Raw genomic sequence first — 17,289 nt, 5'->3', positions numbered from 1 at the left:
ATGGAAAGTCACAAGTATAGGAAAGAGTATAGAACTAAAGTGTACAGGTGAAAATTTTTTTTCTGTTTCCACAGGGTTTTTTTCCTCTTCAGTCACCCTTCATTACTTTTTGACATGGAGAACCTGTCCTGACCTAACAAGAAATATTCCACTAGGCTCCATGCTAGGAAAGCATCATAATTACGGGATTTTTCTGTTGTTGTTGTTTGTTTTTTAAAATAAGACCTAGTATGCTGAACCAGCATGTTACAGCATAAGGGATATTCGTTAGCCCTCAAGTGCCAAGAAGTTTTGATCACTTTGCCTTTAGTTTCTTTAAAGGGAAAACCATAGTGTTCCTGACTGCTTACAATTCATGTCATCTGAATGCCTAATAACTGACGTTCGTATAGGGCCTGCCATGACCTGTTATTTGCACTGCGTACAGTGTAATCACGCAACAGAATATAACTCAAGAGCATATTACTAGCATCCAAACACAGGGTGTCCAAATTCTATTGAGATACATGGCTTTTCAAGTTATTTCACCTTTCTTCTACCTTTACATTTCTCCCTCTCAGGAATGATTCCAGCTGCACTTTGGAAACAGCCTGTTTATCTTTAGAAACAAGATAAAGAATTCTTCAAGTTGGCCCAGGTAACTGAAAGCTTGCCCATTCATCAGACTGAATTTTTCAAAAAAAAGCTATGCCAGATCAATCCTGCATTTCTCATCTGCTTTCCAAGACCATGTTAGAGATGAAGACATAATGCAGAACTGCTTTTCCTCTTAAAGCTGAGGTACCAGTGATACAGTCCAACAGTCATTCCTGCAGTCTCCTCTTCTGCTTCTCCCACCAACTCGGCTGCCTTTCTCCTGCAGCTTTCAGCTTCCTTTACCTACCCAGCCACTCCCTGAAGATTCTTTACATTCTTTCTCCTGAGATCACTGCTCCTGTACCTTCCTCTACTGCACCTCACTGCAAGTAACAGTGTAAAGAAACTAAGAACTTGCAAGCTGCAAAAAGTCAAGGTGACTTTGAAGACTGCATCTCTAGCAGACCTCAAAGGCCAAATACCTACTCATTAAGTGTAAGCATGCCTAGCACCACAAGAGCTAGAGAGCCAGTATCTGCCCCAGAACCACCACTTCTTGCACTACATAGTCCTAAAGTAACAAGGAATGTTAGTATGGGACATCACTTACAGCATAGGCTTCAGAAAAAAAAAAAAAAAAAAAAAAAAAAAAAAAAGTAAAACGTAACAGAAACAAAACCCCCCATGAGTAGAGAGATGGAAGTTCAATATGGACTCCATGATCTTAAAGGGGTCTGGCCTGTGGGTGTCTTGAAGGCACTGCCAAAGTACTGCTGACTGTGTTTAGAGATTTTTCTTTTTTTTTCTTGGGAACTAGACGTCTTCTGCTATTGTAAATAATAAAACCTTGCTTTGTCCTGAAGCATTCCAGGAAAAAGTCTGTATTCATCTAATATACAATCCACTGGAGATTTATAGTATTTGAGCAACAAAATACATTCTCTTTAAAAGAAGAGATCAAGTCACAGATGTCTGGATGCTGCAAAAGTAAAATTCTTTCCACACTGCAGGATGAAGGCAACTCCACTTCTTAACATGTGCCACTAAGTAATCTAATGACCAATTAAATCTCTAGAAACTAAAAGCATCCAGCTCGTTGCCATTTTATAAACATCGAAGTAGACACATGATTTGGTAGCAGCCATTTTTCCAGGCACAGAATAGTGGAAAAGGTAGAAAAAAAAGAGAAGTACATCTTGCTACTGTAGTACTGGAAGAACAGGCAAGGGTAGGTGTTTTTCTAATCCTGTTGCCAGTTTACAATGATTTCTAGACATTTAATTACCTTTTTTGTTTGTTTGTTTTAAAGTAATATGTATGCTAAATTAATAACACAATTTGAAAGTGCTGTATCCAACACTGGCTCATTCCCAATGTCTGCACACTAGATGTTTCACACACTATGCATCTGCAGGGGTGTTAATGAGCACAGGCCTTGGCTTCTACAACAGGCTTCTGTGAGTAACCAAGATCAGACTTTCTCTTGCTCCTAGTGGTGTCCAGAACCACTGCCCATGACTATTTGAAAGTTGCTTCTGAACTGCCTGATCCTGTGACACTTGGACTATTATACACCTTTGTAAAAGGAAGGGTTAAATAGCAGGTAGCAGTTGTACTCCTTTCTTACAGCTTCTCAACAGTTTTATTTGGGATATCTTCGAACTGTCTCTTGAAGTCAGTTGTAAAAAACTAACCAGGAACTTTCAGTCTTTAGGAAACACCTTTGTAGTCAAACTCTTTATGTATGAGACCTCTCCAGCACTCCTGTCTCTAGAAGCAATAAACACACCCCACAGAGAACATACTGGAATTCAGTTTTGATAGCAAGTAAGTTACTACTAATTCCTGACATCCACTGTCATGCTGGAAGTATGCATGAGAGGAAGAAAAAACCTAGAAAAATACAATGCTCAGGTAATCTTTAACATGTTAATATTTTGTAAATCAGCAGATTTCTCCATCAACCTGACCTGCTGTTGAGAAGCCTCTTGCTCCATGGGAGTGACAAGAAAACTGTCAACATGTAAAGGAAGATTTATTCTTCCTCAAGAGGTTAGCAGCTAATATTAGAGACTGAAAGAGTGCAACTAAACTATATGCTTCCTATACATTAGCTGTTTATTTGGCATTAAGTACAAGTTTATTGCCACTTTAATTTACTGTTAAAGATAAAGTGAAAACCCAGACTCAAGAATGCTGAAATACAGTCATTTCAGCTGGCTCAATACTGTATTTACAAGAAAGGTCAAAAAACCCTCAATACAACTCAAGCACAATATGTTATGAAGAGGCAGGAAGCTGCCACATCCATCCTTATCAACTATGAAAGCATAACTACTTTTCCCAAAAATTGTGCTACAGTGCATAGTTATCGAATAATGTGGAAAGTATATCTGCTTATCCCAGTGTGGACCTGAAAACTAATATTCTTAGCTGTTTCACCATAAGGTAAGTCAGTCTCAAGTGTATACAGTTCTCCATTTCCATATATATGCAGAGGTGACTTTTAGCTAAAAGCACAGCAAACAGAGATAGTGGGATGGTTTACATTTCCTGTTCCATCTAACACCCAACACGCAGGCACCTCTGGTATAGCTGCTTAAATTAGAGGCCTTGTTACAATAGCTGAACCCAATATTGCTTCATCTACCTTACGAGCTGGAGTAGAGCACTAAAACAACCAAACTAACCTCCAAAGAGATCCACTTCAGCAGTGGCAGCAGTAATAGTTGTAGTTGTAGCGGCAGCAGCTGAAGTAGTTGTAGTATCAGTAGTTGCAGCAGTAGTTGCACTAGGCTCTGAGGCAAATGGATCTGAAATCTGTGGCTCAGAGGTAACACCGGAAAGTGCAGCCAGATTATCTATATGCAACCATATAATGAAGATCAAGCAGGAAAAGTAAGGGGAAGAAGAAGAAAGACCACAATCACTCATCTCCAGAAAGTTGGAGCTTTTAATAAGTAGTCTTAACATTCAAGTCTTAGAAATCAAAAATATTACTCACCCTCTCCCAAGAGGTCTAGTGATTGTCCATTAAAATGACAGCAGAATAAAGAAACAGACCAATTAGTAGAACTGCCAGATTGTAGATGTTCATTAGCCATATGCTCATTCTCCAAGTGACATGTCTAGGTTAAACATAATTTCTGCACTTGATTTTCTAACATTCAAGAAGTTGTCATTACACGACAAAGCTCATTCTGTTTAATAGCTCTATTCAAAACAGAACCAGTACATGTTTCACGTACTTGATAAGTTCCTTAACATCCAACAGCAACATGTTCAAACACTGGTAATATTTATTACTTCTGTTTCATACAGCTGTTTTTCTTTTCTTACACTGTAACAGAGAACACGAAGTAGTGGCCTGTAAGGGTTGACAGGAAGGTCTCCTACCTTTCAGTACCCCAAGGTAAAGCCAAGAACCACTTCTTCAGAAGCTCAGTTCACCACTAAACTAGTTCTCTGTTGCATTTGGCTTAGCAGTGTGACAGTAACATCAGAAGTAGGCAGACTTTGAAGTTTATGAACAGCTAACATCCCTCAAGAACAACGAAAATTTTAAATGCAAGTTCCTGGGCCTAACAGCACACAGATGATTCAAGGCTTTCACCAGGTAAAACCGTATATGGGAAGAGTGAGCCCCAACGAATTCCAGTGCTCACATATAAGTACAGGAAACAAGCATAGTTGTAACTTATTTAAATCAATGAGCTATTTGCAGAACATACCCAGACACCAAAGAGAATCTCAAGATAATTCTGCTCAGTGGTAAGTATTTTCTGGACCAAAGTAGTCAGAATGCAGTCAAAATCAGTCAAGATCAACGCTATAGTCATTAAATGTAGACAGAATTCAGCCTACTATTCTGCAAGAGAAAAAAATAGCAGCTCCTCTTTGAAAGCTTTTCCTGCATTTGTGACAGAGCAAGCATACTATGCAGAAACAACCACCTCCAACAACACTTGCTATGAGGAGTATGAATGATTGACAGCATAAACAGGTTGTCTCTGTTCCAATTTCGGTTCCTTAGTCAACTGTTTCTGGAAGCCAGTGAAGCATCTTCAATGACAGACTTTCCTACAATTTGATATCCTCTGAGATCAGTCACATTGAGCTCAAAGACAGAGGAAGCTTTGCCTACGTAAAAACCAACTAGAAGCCATAACAACCTGTGAAAACTAACCAGTTTGGCCTATTACATTTTTGTACTGCAACTAGAATAGTCTGAGCTCAACAACTACTTATTTGCTAACCAGTAGCTCAGTGTTGCTTCTAGATTCATTGTACGCATAACAGGGTCTGATCCACACCGAAGAGCAAGCTTTACTGGTCAGTAAGTAGGAAGTAAAAATGCTTTGAGCAAACACAGCTCCATCTTCACAAGTTTGTCTTTATTTTACCACACTTGTTAAAAAGGCATCAAGAAGCCACATGTAGCTATTTCTGTAATTGGTTCCTTGGGAGAGCTCTACTTGAGACTGACTGCACAAGCTGAGGGAAGTCAAAATACCATTCTGAAAGAGCATAACAGTATATTAAAAATGCAGCACTCTGGTATCTCATTACTGCACACCAGGTGGACGTCTCACAGTTAGACTTGAAATAAGCAACTGTTAGCAAACTTTTGCCTTCTATTAGCTTATTCTTCAATGTGTTTTTGTTATCCAGTTATGTTACAGATCTCAACACAGTGAAATTGCAATTATCCAGCATGGCAATCTACACTTACTCTTAATATGGGAAGGATTAAAACCCCAATACTTTATTCTATAGTAATATTAAAGTAACAATACTAATAGCAAACCCATGCTCTAAGGCACACTGCAAGGTAGTTCAGAGCAGAAATTCAAGTAAATTTGGTTTTATATCCAAGAGTCAGACCTCATGAGGATGCAGAATTTGACCCACTGTATTTTTTGTAATACTAACAGTCTAGTTTGCCTGCCAAATGCCTATCTATGCACCTTGCAGTATGCTGCAGGCAATGCATTACCCTTCCCTGATCTTCTCCTGTTAGCACAGAAGTGTAGATTTTCACAAGTTACAGTTCATTTGCTAGATAACTTAGATTGTATTCAGAAATATACTAGAGGTATACAACAAAATATACAGTGTACTGTATATACCACTAAATATATAGTTTACTGTACCAACTAGACAGTATATGCCAGAATACATAGAATCTACACTGCCAGCGAGACAGACAGCAGGGTCATTTGCTGGTGACATGTATTCCTGAGGTTTATGTGACATCTAAAGTGCCAGTTTGATACTGTATCTTCAAGTATTTGAAATTCACATCTTCCTAGCTATTCTGAACTGCAGGATTCTTGCAGCTTCCTCCCCTACTACTTCTCTTGTGAGTTCCCATGTTAACTTGTTGTGGGCCAGTTGAGTTTTGCAGATGAGGAAGAAGCTCAAGTGGCAGGGTGACACCATCACACACCCTCCCAAAAGTCCTGGGAGGAAGGAAGGTCATCTTATTCAGCCTCCTGCTTAGAACAACATTACACCCAACACCAAATCAGGGCAGTCACAGCTTTGTCTAGTCACGTCTTGAAAAATCCCTAGGAATGGGGATTTTTCAAGACTAGCTCACATTGGCAATCTGCTCCAGTACTGCCCTGCCCTTCAAGTGAAATAATTTTTTCCTCATGTCCAATCAACCTCTGAAGCTGCAATCTGTTGTTATTACCCCTGGTTATAATCAACTATAATTTCCAAGAAAATTTTGGCTCTGCTCTGTAACTTCCCTTCACGTGGTGTAGGCCACTTTTAACAGTCCTCTTTAGCCTCCTCTTTGCCAGATGACAGAGGCCCAGCTCCCTCAATCTCTCACCGCAGAGATGTGCTTTAGATTCCTGGAGTCCTGGTAGCCTTCTGCCACCCCCTTATCCCTTAAACAGGGGAGCCCAGAACTGGACACAGTATTCCTGATGTGGCCTTGCCTGCACTAATTAGAAGGCTCTGTAGGACTTATGAGACCATACAATGTATAAGGACTACTGGCTTCATCCTGCAGATTTAGTTTAAATAAGTAAATAAAAAAACCTCAACCCTTAACACAGGCTTAAAGATGTTCTCATTACCAGATGAATCTTTAATGGAAATTTCAGTATTTTCATAACAAAGCCATCCCAGTTCTCAATTTATGCATGTCTAACATGGTGCTTGGCAATTATTTAAGACTTTAAAAAAGAAAAAAAAAGTTTTCAGTAATTCATATGAATAGAAACACCTAAGTTCTAAACTACAGGTGCTTTATCCAAAACAGCAAAACAAAACACCAAATAAATCAGCTTTCAATTGCAATGTGAATCAGTATTTTACAATATTAATGGCTATTTACTCTGCATAAATGAGCAACTGCTTAAAAAAGTTAGCTGAAAGGCCTGAGCTCTTTCAAACATCTCAAAAGCCTGTACATGGCAATGACTAAGCAAGACAAACAGGACACAATCAAAAAATTGCAGAATAATTAGTCCCAGGCATCCTAGAATAGATGACTCTTTGGTCTTGCTTTCTGGGTAAGATTACATTTCAGTTAATAAAACTGACACTTCTGAAAAAAAAAAAAAATCAATTCAATGCATTAAATAGAAATACACAAAACATGGTGTACATGACAGCCACCGCTATCCTCTCCTAATAAAGCAGCTGAGATACAATGTCATCTTCAGTGAACTAAAGCTAAGAACAGAAACAGGGAATACAGAAGCCACTAGTACCCAGTATTAGCATTCATAGCAGAGTCAGCATGACTCGGTGTAGCATTCCTGCCGTGAGAGGGCTGATGAGTTCATTAAGCTGCCACACAAGTAAAGATCTCTTAAGATTACAACACAGTAGGTTTATAACTATGTAAGTTAAACCACATTTACTGGCCTAATTCCTTGTCTTCACAGGACCAAAGTGAATGTTGCCTACATTTATTGCAGCCCTCTTCAGATCACCAGCTGCTAGTGCTGCCTCGAACAACAGGCTCAGTTAACCACAGAGCTCAGATTTCAGAGAGCTGGTTAGGTATCCCTGTTTGAAAGCAGTTAGCTCTCTACTTCTATTTTCATATTATTATTCTATGCAGACAATTAAGATTTTAATAAAATACGTTAAGGGTTGCCAGAGGTAATCACACATGCAGCAGAACTAATTTGCCATCACTGGCTTTAGATGCATTTTTTGTTGTAAAATATACTTTTGATCCTTCCCTACTGATCTGTGGGTTTTGCTTTATGAACAGAAGAGTTGGTTTCTGCCCTTCTGCCAATAAGCACATGAGCAGTTCTAGTTCTTCTGTTTTAAAGTGTCTCCCTCGGCCTGTTCACCTTCAGCCACCCCCTTCCTGCTCACTTTTAGCCACATAATCCTGGCTCCCCCCAGCTTTGCAGTCAGGTCTTTAAAAGCAGCTTATATTATTATGCATATCCCTGGAAAAAGGAGTAGCCTTGTGCCACAAAGGGATGCCTGACTGTCAGGTCAGCAGAAGCCTGGGAGTGAGCTGAGAACATTCTGTGCTAGAAGAGAAAGAGCCAGGTTTCAGTTCAGCCAGGCAAGATGACACAGACTGCAAGAAAAGACGCTGACAGTGAGGTTTCTCTACCTCCCCATGAAGTGGCTCCAGCAGGGGCTGCTGGAGCCGCCTGTCCAGTAGCGGCAAAATCTGGCTGAAGATCCAGAAGATCACTGGATGGTTTGGAAGAGCTGCCAAGGAAAGGAATAGAAATAGTAAATACTGGAGGAATCCATCCATTTTAATCAAGTTACAAAAGCAAATCATGACTAGATTGTAGGAAATACCCTTAGTTTGGATGATTGATGAAATATTCAGAGACACTTTTTTTCAGGCCTTCACATTAGAGCACTGGCCATAAATACCTCTACTGCAGTAACACCGAGAACACATTATACCCCAGGATGGGACCTTAATTACTTCCATTACTTGGTAACAACAAGCTAAGAGATCTAGGAGACTTTTAAAACCCTAAAAAACAAACAAAAAAAATCAAACAAGCAAAACAAAACAAAAAACCCAAACCCCAAAATCCCAAGTGGTCAGTAAGAACAGAGCAAAGTAACTGCTGTGACTGAAAACAACTCCATTCTACTTTGGTATTCCATTGTGCCATATCAGAAACATGCATTTCCAAGCAATAAATAGGCATTAGGCAGAGTTGGTAAAACTTCTATGGCATAAGCCAGCTAGATACTTGCTTAGGAAACAAGGTCTTGTTCATTTAAAACATTTAAATAAACAATAGAAGCTCCTTCTTCAGCGAAATACTTCATCTGGCATTTACCTGAAGTTAGTCAAGTCTTCAGGCTTTTGATTCAAGCTTAACATTACATGACTAGAGTTCTTTCATTTCTGCTCATTACAACAAGCAACAGCAAGAGTTTGTTTTGGATTTGACTTGAAAACAAGGTTTAGATTTTCTTATTGGTCAAATGTTTTTTTATTTTAACCACCAAAAGCTCATTATTTTTGTGCTTCATTAGCTAATTTGAACAGCAAGGAAAAGGAATCTTAATTCAGCAGTTTTAGAAACAGAATACTGAAGGTCAGCAAAGACTACTCTGGATTTGCAAATTACTTCAGTCTATTCAATTAAAAGTTTATTTTCGGAATGTTACAATGTCACTACTACATTGAAAGCAAATAAGAGCAGTCACAATTTACTTTTTTTTTTCCTGTTAGAGCTCATTTGTGATCTATACTGGTAGAATAATGTAGCCCATTCAATACTGATGTACACTACCTGTAAAGTAGGCAAAATCTTGCAGGCCAGCCTCCTGTTACAAGTGTGACTTGGGCATCTGTATCAAGCTCAGTAACTCAAATATGCTTTTTAACTTACCTGACTGGAGCAGCTGTAGATGACGTTGCAAAAAGGTCAACTGGAGGAGATGTATCAATAGTTTTTGCTGGAGTAGAACTAGGAGATGTAACAGTTGTGGCTGGAGAAGACTGGAGAAATATTTTAAATATACATTCATTATACCAGAATTTCTCCATGAACTCATGCACAGATTCATATATTTAAAAAAAAAAATCTGATTTTGACATCAGGTCGTCTTATTGTGAGCTGTTCCCTGCTTTCAAAGAATTTAAGGAAGACTGGGCTAAGTTTTCAGAGGGTGGTGCAGCTGAGAAACTCCAAGGTGACTCTCCCTAGCAACACCTGGCTCAAGAGCAAATGCCTATTACATGCATTCGAAGTACCTGCAGACATCACTGGCCAGTCTCATATGAACTTTAGTCCTTTGGGTTCAAGACTCACTCAACATCTAGGCAACTAACTCAGGCTTGCAATCCAGAGTTGCCTTATCTGCCTTTTTTTTAAAAAAAAAATAAAAATCATCGATTAGGGTAACTAACAGTTCCTACGTGTCAAAGGATTCTCAGCAAGTTCCAAGAAAATAATTTGCTCCCCATCAAACTGTCTCCTCTTGGTTTCAAGACCACCCTGAAGAAGTATTTTTATGGGTTTGTTTCTGCATTTGTCAAACCCTTAATTTTGTCCACAGAATGAAATAGCATTTTGGTTGGAAAAGACCTTTAAGATCATCAGGTCCAACCATTATCCTAACACTACCAAGCCCACCACTAAGCTATGTGTTCATCCACAACAGCACCTTAGTACTCTAACCATAGAAATGGTGCACAAAGATAAATGCTTAGAAACTAAGGTAAGCATGTGCATAAGCCTTCCGACTGAAGAGTTTGAAGAGCCATCAACAGTGCTAACTGTTAACTCCTTGGGAAGATATAAAAGACAGCTCAGCCTATGATTTTGCTTCATTGGCTCCTCCAATTCTGGATAAAGATACTTTAAGTCTGGCAAGGACAAACACTCAGGAGAGTATATTGCAACCCTTCTGTGCACCTGAAGACTCAAGTTACCTTGAAGAGTAACAATTTAATTCTCAAAGATACTATGAGCTTTGTTACAGCATCTCACACACTGGAGAGATCCTGTTCTTAATGAACAAAACCCAAGTCCTATGTTAAGTACTGTTTCCCATTCTAACCACTTTCAAGGAAGAAAAAGAACAGCAAATTTGAAGCAATTTTGAGTTCTGCTACTGCTGTCCCAACATCACAACTCTAGAGGAGGTGGATATAAGCTTTCTAGACTCTCTTCAAGGCTTTACTAAGGTTTGAAACTAGAGCGGTCCAAATTCTTCATGTAAATCAGGAAGAGGAGGTTAAAGTTGTAAGAACACTTTCTGAGCCATCATGTAGTTCTCACCAACTGTCATAGTATTGAACAAGAGCGCTTTTTGTTGGTTTTAAAAAGGGCTTTTGGGAAAGAAATTTAAGAACTTTCACTAGAATCAACCATTGAATTGTTTCTCTCAGATTCAGAACTTTTCATTGAGTTCTTCCTGCACAATACCCATTATTAGACACAGAACTATGGTACCTAGCAATGCTTCAGGGATACCAGGAACTACTATTACTAACACTATAAAGCTCATTAGTTTATCTGATACTCAAACCAAGATGGTTTCACTGGCAACTCTTGCTTTAAAGTGAATAGTCTCACTAATAAGGTCAACTCTGAAAGTAGGTATATTGGATGAAAGTTTTCTTCCTGGCTTTTCACACAAACATGGTTTTAAAAGAGCCAGAACTTCCTCAGTAAAAGTTGCAAACTGAGTGAAGAATTTAGAGGAGAAACAATACGGAGTAACTTTCTCACTGGCATGAGGATTAAGGGGAAAACGAACAAAAAAAATAAAAACAACAACAACAACAAAAAAAGTTGAGATAAAGATAGATGTATATACTTCAAAGCATGACCATCACATCTTGGCAAAGCTGCTTAGCAACCTGCACTGGGCTAAACACCATAGCCCTTCAGATCAGAGAAGTGCTTTTATGGAGCCATTATTTACAAGGCCATTAAAACATGCAATTTTGTCAATTAGGTAGAGCCTAGGTGGCAAAGTCTAAAAAGCATATTAGGAGATGGAAATTTAACTCTTTGTGCCCTTAAGATGTTCTAAAGTGTATCACCTGAACAGGAATTAACTAGTACAGCAATTGGCAGAATTTACCTTGCTCAGAGGAGAAGGAGCCCCAGATCTAGAAAAAAAAGTGGGTTTTCCAGATAAGTACACTTTTGGAAACTATGCTTCTGGTCATCAAAACTCCTGGAAAAAGGCCAATAACTATGCATGACAGCTTTCTGAAGATCTCTACAAGTGCATGCCCCCCACATTTCTCAAACTCACATGTGCCACTTCAAACAACGAATGCAAATTTTTACTTCAAATCTTAAATTAATATTTTAAGCTAATTAGTATCACAGAATTATTCTGCCTTTTAAATAAGCTCTACTAAATGGCGGAAAGGCAGAGATGCATGCAAATGTCTTGCTTTGGGGCCTACAGGAGCCAGTAAGAAAAAGTTACTGGGGCAAGATGCCACCATACTATAAAATCATGCAATAGCAGCAGAAACACCATTATGGAAGCAGTTCTCTAACATAAGTCTTCTGAGGTTGTGTCAGCAAATCTTCAAAGTCTACTCTTCTTTTAAAGAAAGTCAGACTTCTTTTAAAATAACAGTATTTAAAAGTATGGAAACAGTTAGTTGGAAAGTCCAAGCTAAAAAGTACTCCCACATGCAAGAAAATCACAGTAGCACTAACTGACAGAGCCTTAATCTAAGTTAAAATTTACATCAGTGCATTTGTTTACTGTCATTATGAGGTATGAAGACACTGCTGCAGATATTTAGAGCTACTTTTATCTAAGAGATAAAAGGAGGAGTTCCAATTAAAACTGCACCAATATTGAACTAGCATCCATCCTATAGGTTACTTGAACTGGATAAGTCCTAGAAGCTGTAGAACTGATTAGAGACCTGGAGCTACGACAAATGACGAAAAATATTGGATGACGATATACAAAAGCAAGCAACAGTTTAGGTACAATTTAAAGATGACATCTATTTCTAAGTGTTCAAGTCATCTTAAAAAACATAACCATGTCTGCATGCAAGTGATGTGTAAACATATGTACTCACCCTTCACTAAATTGCAAGGAAAGCAACAGTAAAAGAGAAAACACAGGTTTAGCTTAATCCTTCCTAGACTTAGCCATGACAAGTATCTAGTAAGAAGATGCAAAGCCATTAGAAAACAAATTTTGATGATAAAAGCCTTAACAGCAGAAAAAACACTTCCTTCTATGAGTCTTCACAGTTAAATTTTTACTTCATTTTGGAAAGTATCTAGTTGTTCAGTGTGTTTTTCCCCCCCCACCCCCCAGTAAGAAAAAATGTTGCCATTAAGATGACTTTGTAAGGGAAAGGAAAAACCCAGTCTTGCTACAGCTGATTTTCCAGCTAAGTGACAAAAGAAGGTTGGGGGAGGCAAACCTAAACATCAGCTAATCTCACATTGTTACTAGTACATCTTGATACATGGTACAACATATACACCTACTTGTTGCCAGGTTTTTTTCCTTCCAGTGAGTTCAGGTGTTGCTCAAGGGTCTCCATGAGACTGCTAGGAGCCTTGAAAGCAAAGAGAAAGATACACTTCTAAACACATTGCATTGACTTAATGATACTTTGAAATCCAGCACTAATTTCCCTAAAGTCCACCATGTGCATGCTTATACTGTTATTTTATTTGCACCACTGAAAATAGTGGATTTCCATTCTAGAAGCATTCAGGCAAAGACAGATTTTGAAAGATAATACTGTGTCCAAATTTGCAGAAATAAAACATTTACCTCTACTAAGCAGCACCTGAAGCCTAAATTCAGGATGTGCTGCTCATCATGCTTTGAGTCAGTGTTAAATATTGACAACAGCACAGGCATCCATAGGGTTAATTTTAAGAGTAATAGGTTCAAGGTCATCCTTTCGGTTTTGTTTTTAGTCAAACCTCCAACACCTCTTTCATGACCAGAGGGTTAGGTATTTGCAGTCTAAACAAAACAAACTAAAAGTCCTTTCCAATGCCCCCCAAAGCAGCTACCTTTGGTTGAAGACTCCCAACATCGCAAAACCTTATAGCTGTTTCTTCTCAAAGTGGTAGCCAGGCACAGGTTACTGAGCCCAGCAGCTAACTCAAAATTCATGAAGATCACTATTTTAGACACATACAAAAACTAAGCTTTTTCAAGCCTCCCTGATCTTAGGTTTTATTTTAAGCAACCTTTTTGTGGTCAGGCAATACCCCTGGGCATGCACTTGCTGTTACAATGGTAGATAGGAAAAGTAGTCATAAATACAAACAACAGTGTGCCTAGCTACTCCAGTGTAAAAATAGAGTCCAGATCAGTGGATTCCTACAAGATCAACAAGCAAGGAGGAAACCCTTGAGAGATACAATAGCATATTCAAGTATTTCATCAGGGTTACCGGTTCATCAGTGGTACAGTCTTTAAACGGGGAATTCTCTTTATCAGTCTCTTTCAAATCAACCATAATTCCTGACAGCAATACCTACAGTGTTTTTCATAAATAATGTCTTTAATTCCAGGGTATACATATGCATCAAAAAAGTCAGCTGCAATGCTTCAAAACAGACTATCCACTGCTTCTATGTACAGTATGCTGAAAACCATCTTGCTGGCTAAACGAGATGTTACAGAATGCTTAGTACCTGCTAGTACCAATGCACAGCTAAGTGTACTTACAGTGTCTGCATATTAATTTTATAATTTAAACTGAGAACTAAGGTAATCCTACACACACCGAAGCTTAAAATACTCAAAAAATCCTTAAATGATGGCTTGAGTTTAAATATATCCCATATATGCAATGCAGAAATATCTTAACCATTGCTGCTTTTATAGGCATATTTATTCATTTTCAACTAATTTGAGCACAAGAAAGAATTCAGTTAAACACAAGTGACTTAGTTACAAGAACTCTTCAGCAGCAATGAGCAACGGCTCTCAGTTGATTAAAAATAAAACAACCAAAAAAAAGACTTCTATGTATTCAAAAAGGCTATGCTATAAGATACAAGTTGTGCCTACTTACACATGTAAGCAGAAAGCTATGTTTCAAAAAAAAAATCCATTATTTCCTGTTACAAGTTACCTCTACACACTTTAAACAGCTTTCCAATATATTATTCACAGGTTTCTTAAAAGCCAACAAGGTAATATGAAAATCATCTACCAACTGAATTCCAAGGAAGCTTCGGAAAGTTTCTACCCTGATGCAACAATTTGGAACTTAAATATTGCCTGGTATCCAATTTGCAACACTAAAGTTTGCTTAATTTCTTCTAGATACTGCTTCACCATTGGACTAATCTATCAGTCAGCATGGCGGTGGAACCTTAGATATGGGTTCCCTACTACCTATCTGGGGAAAGACTGCCATACTTTAAGAACTACTAATAAATAAAAATGAGCCAAGCTCTTTAGCTGCCAAGATGCCTCCTCAGCCTCCAAAACCTTGGAGCCAAACTAAAAAGTCCAAAGATGACTGCTATCAACTTGCATTTGAGTACTGTGACCACTTGTTTGGATTTACAGAGTATATACACACATCAAGTGTCAACACAAACAACTTCTGGCGTAATATTACTGACTATTGTCATGGCTTGCTTGCTTTAGGAATTTAGGTATACCATTGAGACCATATACAATTATATATTATTTATTAGCTGAAAATCAGTTTTATTATTCACCTTTTATTTATTTCTCCCTGAAATACACTGCCTAGGTCTTACATACAATCTACAGCTTGTTGCAGATTAGCCTTAAGCAAGTGAGTCCCAAGCAGTCTTGGGACAACACAGCTGCAAGTGACTACTTGAGAAGACCACCAAAGCGGTCAGGCAGTTGGATCGTATGATTGTTGTAGATACCTTCCTTCCAAAGCAACTATTCTACTATATTTTAAATTGTTGGTTAATGAGGTGGAAGGGACCTACTGGTGGCAGTTACTAAGGTGCCACTGAGCAAGTGCAGCACTGACTGATGATGCAGAACAGGGCTTGTGCCGTCCCAGCAGGCAGCCCTTCCAGCAGGCCGATGCAACACAAGCAGAAGCAGATAAAAAGGAATTTATAAAGCATATTTTATTAACTGAGCTTACGGAGAGTTCTTCTGGTTCAAGAACTTAGTTCATGACTGACTGGACCTTGTTAAAAAAGAGCCCCTGAGGTACAGAGTTAGGTGAACATACTACTTCAGCTATTTCAGAATTGGCTTTGGTATTCCACAGCCTGCTAGAAGTCTAAGCTATTCTCTGGTGAAAGAGTGGCCAGACTCAATATCCCTGTAGCATCTGAAACCCATAAAGATTAAAATGCTCCACCTTCACATCATGTCTCGCTTTCAGAATTTTTAACTGGCTTTTTAACCAAAAGAACCACTATTCTGATGCTGATTTAAACCAGGCTTTCAAAAACTACACATTCACAGGATATGAACACTTAGGATTTACAAGTGTTAAGCAGTTTGGGCTGCTCCTCTATTCCAGTTTTACCAGCATCAAAACTGCCATGAGTGACCTCTTCAGCATGGACCTCTTCCTCCAAGTAAATATCCTTTCCACATTAGACAAAGACAGAAACCCAGGCCAACTTGCAAGTGGTATTGAAAATGGACTAGCACAATAGAATTTAAGTAGCCAAAGCATAAATGAATTTTGATGTTAAAAGTTTGGATGCACACTTATAGAGAAGCTCAGCAATCAAATCATAACTTCTGCATTTAAACTTGAAGTTCACCGTACACAGACCAAGACAGTAGTGCTGCTGCTTCTCTGAACTTTATCTCTGGACCAAGACTGTGTCAGGGAGAGATTATGAAGCAAGTCACACCACAATCTCTACGCAGTGTGTCACCAAAAATGAACTTGAGCTACAACCTGTGAAAAATCTGTCCTTTAGCAAGGAAAGAGCGAAACGGTTTACCCTTCAACTATAGGTTGTAAATCATTGTGAAATACATTATGTTAGTTATATCAGTCTTCAAAAATAGCTTTGGGCAGTTCTTTAAAATGGGAGGGCTTTAAAATGTTAGGTGGTATGATTTCCTACCAACATTTACACTCTTGGTGTGCTTCCTAATTACAGAACTTTTAGTTATTACACAGATCCAAAACGACTACAAGAGAAGCTTACCTGTGTAAGATCAGGGATATCACCTTTGTCAATTCCAACTTGCTGTGGATATAAAAGAGGTAACAGGTAAGCGCATTATTCTACTGCAGCAGGCACTAATTTTGACTAGAAGTGTGGTACGCTCTACAACATATAATGCACATTATCTCTAGAAAAAGACTACAAAGTTAGCCAGGGTAGATGCCCATCTTTACAGTAGCTACCTTCAACAACCTGTAGCAGTTTGTTGGTGGTTTGTTTTTTTTTCCAAATTAAATATCCATTAAAAAAGAAAAGGTGAGTTCAATTCCACTCAGGTAAAGTTCATACTCCATACTGCAAGTCAGGCAAGGCTTTCTGGTCATACCCTGTTGTCTCAGAGGACAGCATTAGTGAACATATACTATCCAGATACTTGGCTATCGTAATGAAGTTCTCTGAAATTCAACCAGTGAGCAAACTCTAGAAGGCATCACTGAAAAAAGTGCTAAAGCTCAAGTCACTTTGCTGTTCCACCCTTCTCTCCTAGCATTTCAAGTACAGCAAGATGAGGTCTAAGTCTGCAGTCTTCTATTAGTTGTCCTGTTGCTTCACTATGGCTCTCCAAAGTGCCTGTTGGTTC

The 17,289-nt window shown here is 38.7% G+C and overlaps 1 protein-coding gene across 28 annotated transcripts in view; it reads right to left on the bottom strand.

Annotated features, from left to right (window-relative positions):
- SNAP91 (synaptosome associated protein 91) overlaps positions 1–17,289 on the bottom strand; it is a 67,315-nt gene that overhangs the window by 22,356 nt on the left and 27,670 nt on the right. For 14 of the 28 annotated variants that reach the window (XM_086461414.1, XM_086461404.1, XM_086461405.1 and 11 more), the window contains exons 8-14: positions 16,689–16,730; positions 13,035–13,105; positions 11,641–11,668; positions 9,435–9,544; positions 8,180–8,280; positions 3,581–3,595; positions 3,267–3,437 (exon numbers count right to left, since the gene is read on the bottom strand). In XM_086461414.1, coding sequence (XP_086317540.1) covers positions 3,267–3,437; positions 3,581–3,595; positions 8,180–8,280; positions 9,435–9,544; positions 11,641–11,668; positions 13,035–13,105; positions 16,689–16,730 — 538 coding nt within the window. Of the gene's footprint in view, positions 1–3,266; positions 3,438–3,580; positions 3,596–8,179; positions 8,281–9,434; positions 9,545–11,640; positions 11,669–12,613; positions 12,620–13,034; positions 13,106–16,688; positions 16,731–17,289 lie in introns of all 28 variants that reach the window. The other 14 variants (XM_086461410.1, XM_086461413.1, XM_086461419.1 and 11 more) reach the window with 6 other exon arrangements.

The sequence above is a fragment of the Leptosomus discolor genome, chromosome 2, assembly GCF_034619465.1.
Source record: "Leptosomus discolor isolate bLepDis1 chromosome 2, bLepDis1.hap2, whole genome shotgun sequence".
Classification (NCBI taxonomy): domain Eukaryota; kingdom Metazoa; phylum Chordata; class Aves; order Leptosomiformes; family Leptosomidae; genus Leptosomus; species Leptosomus discolor.
The sequence above is the reverse complement of the archived record's forward strand: the minus strand, read 5'-3'. Positions and strand labels throughout refer to the sequence as shown.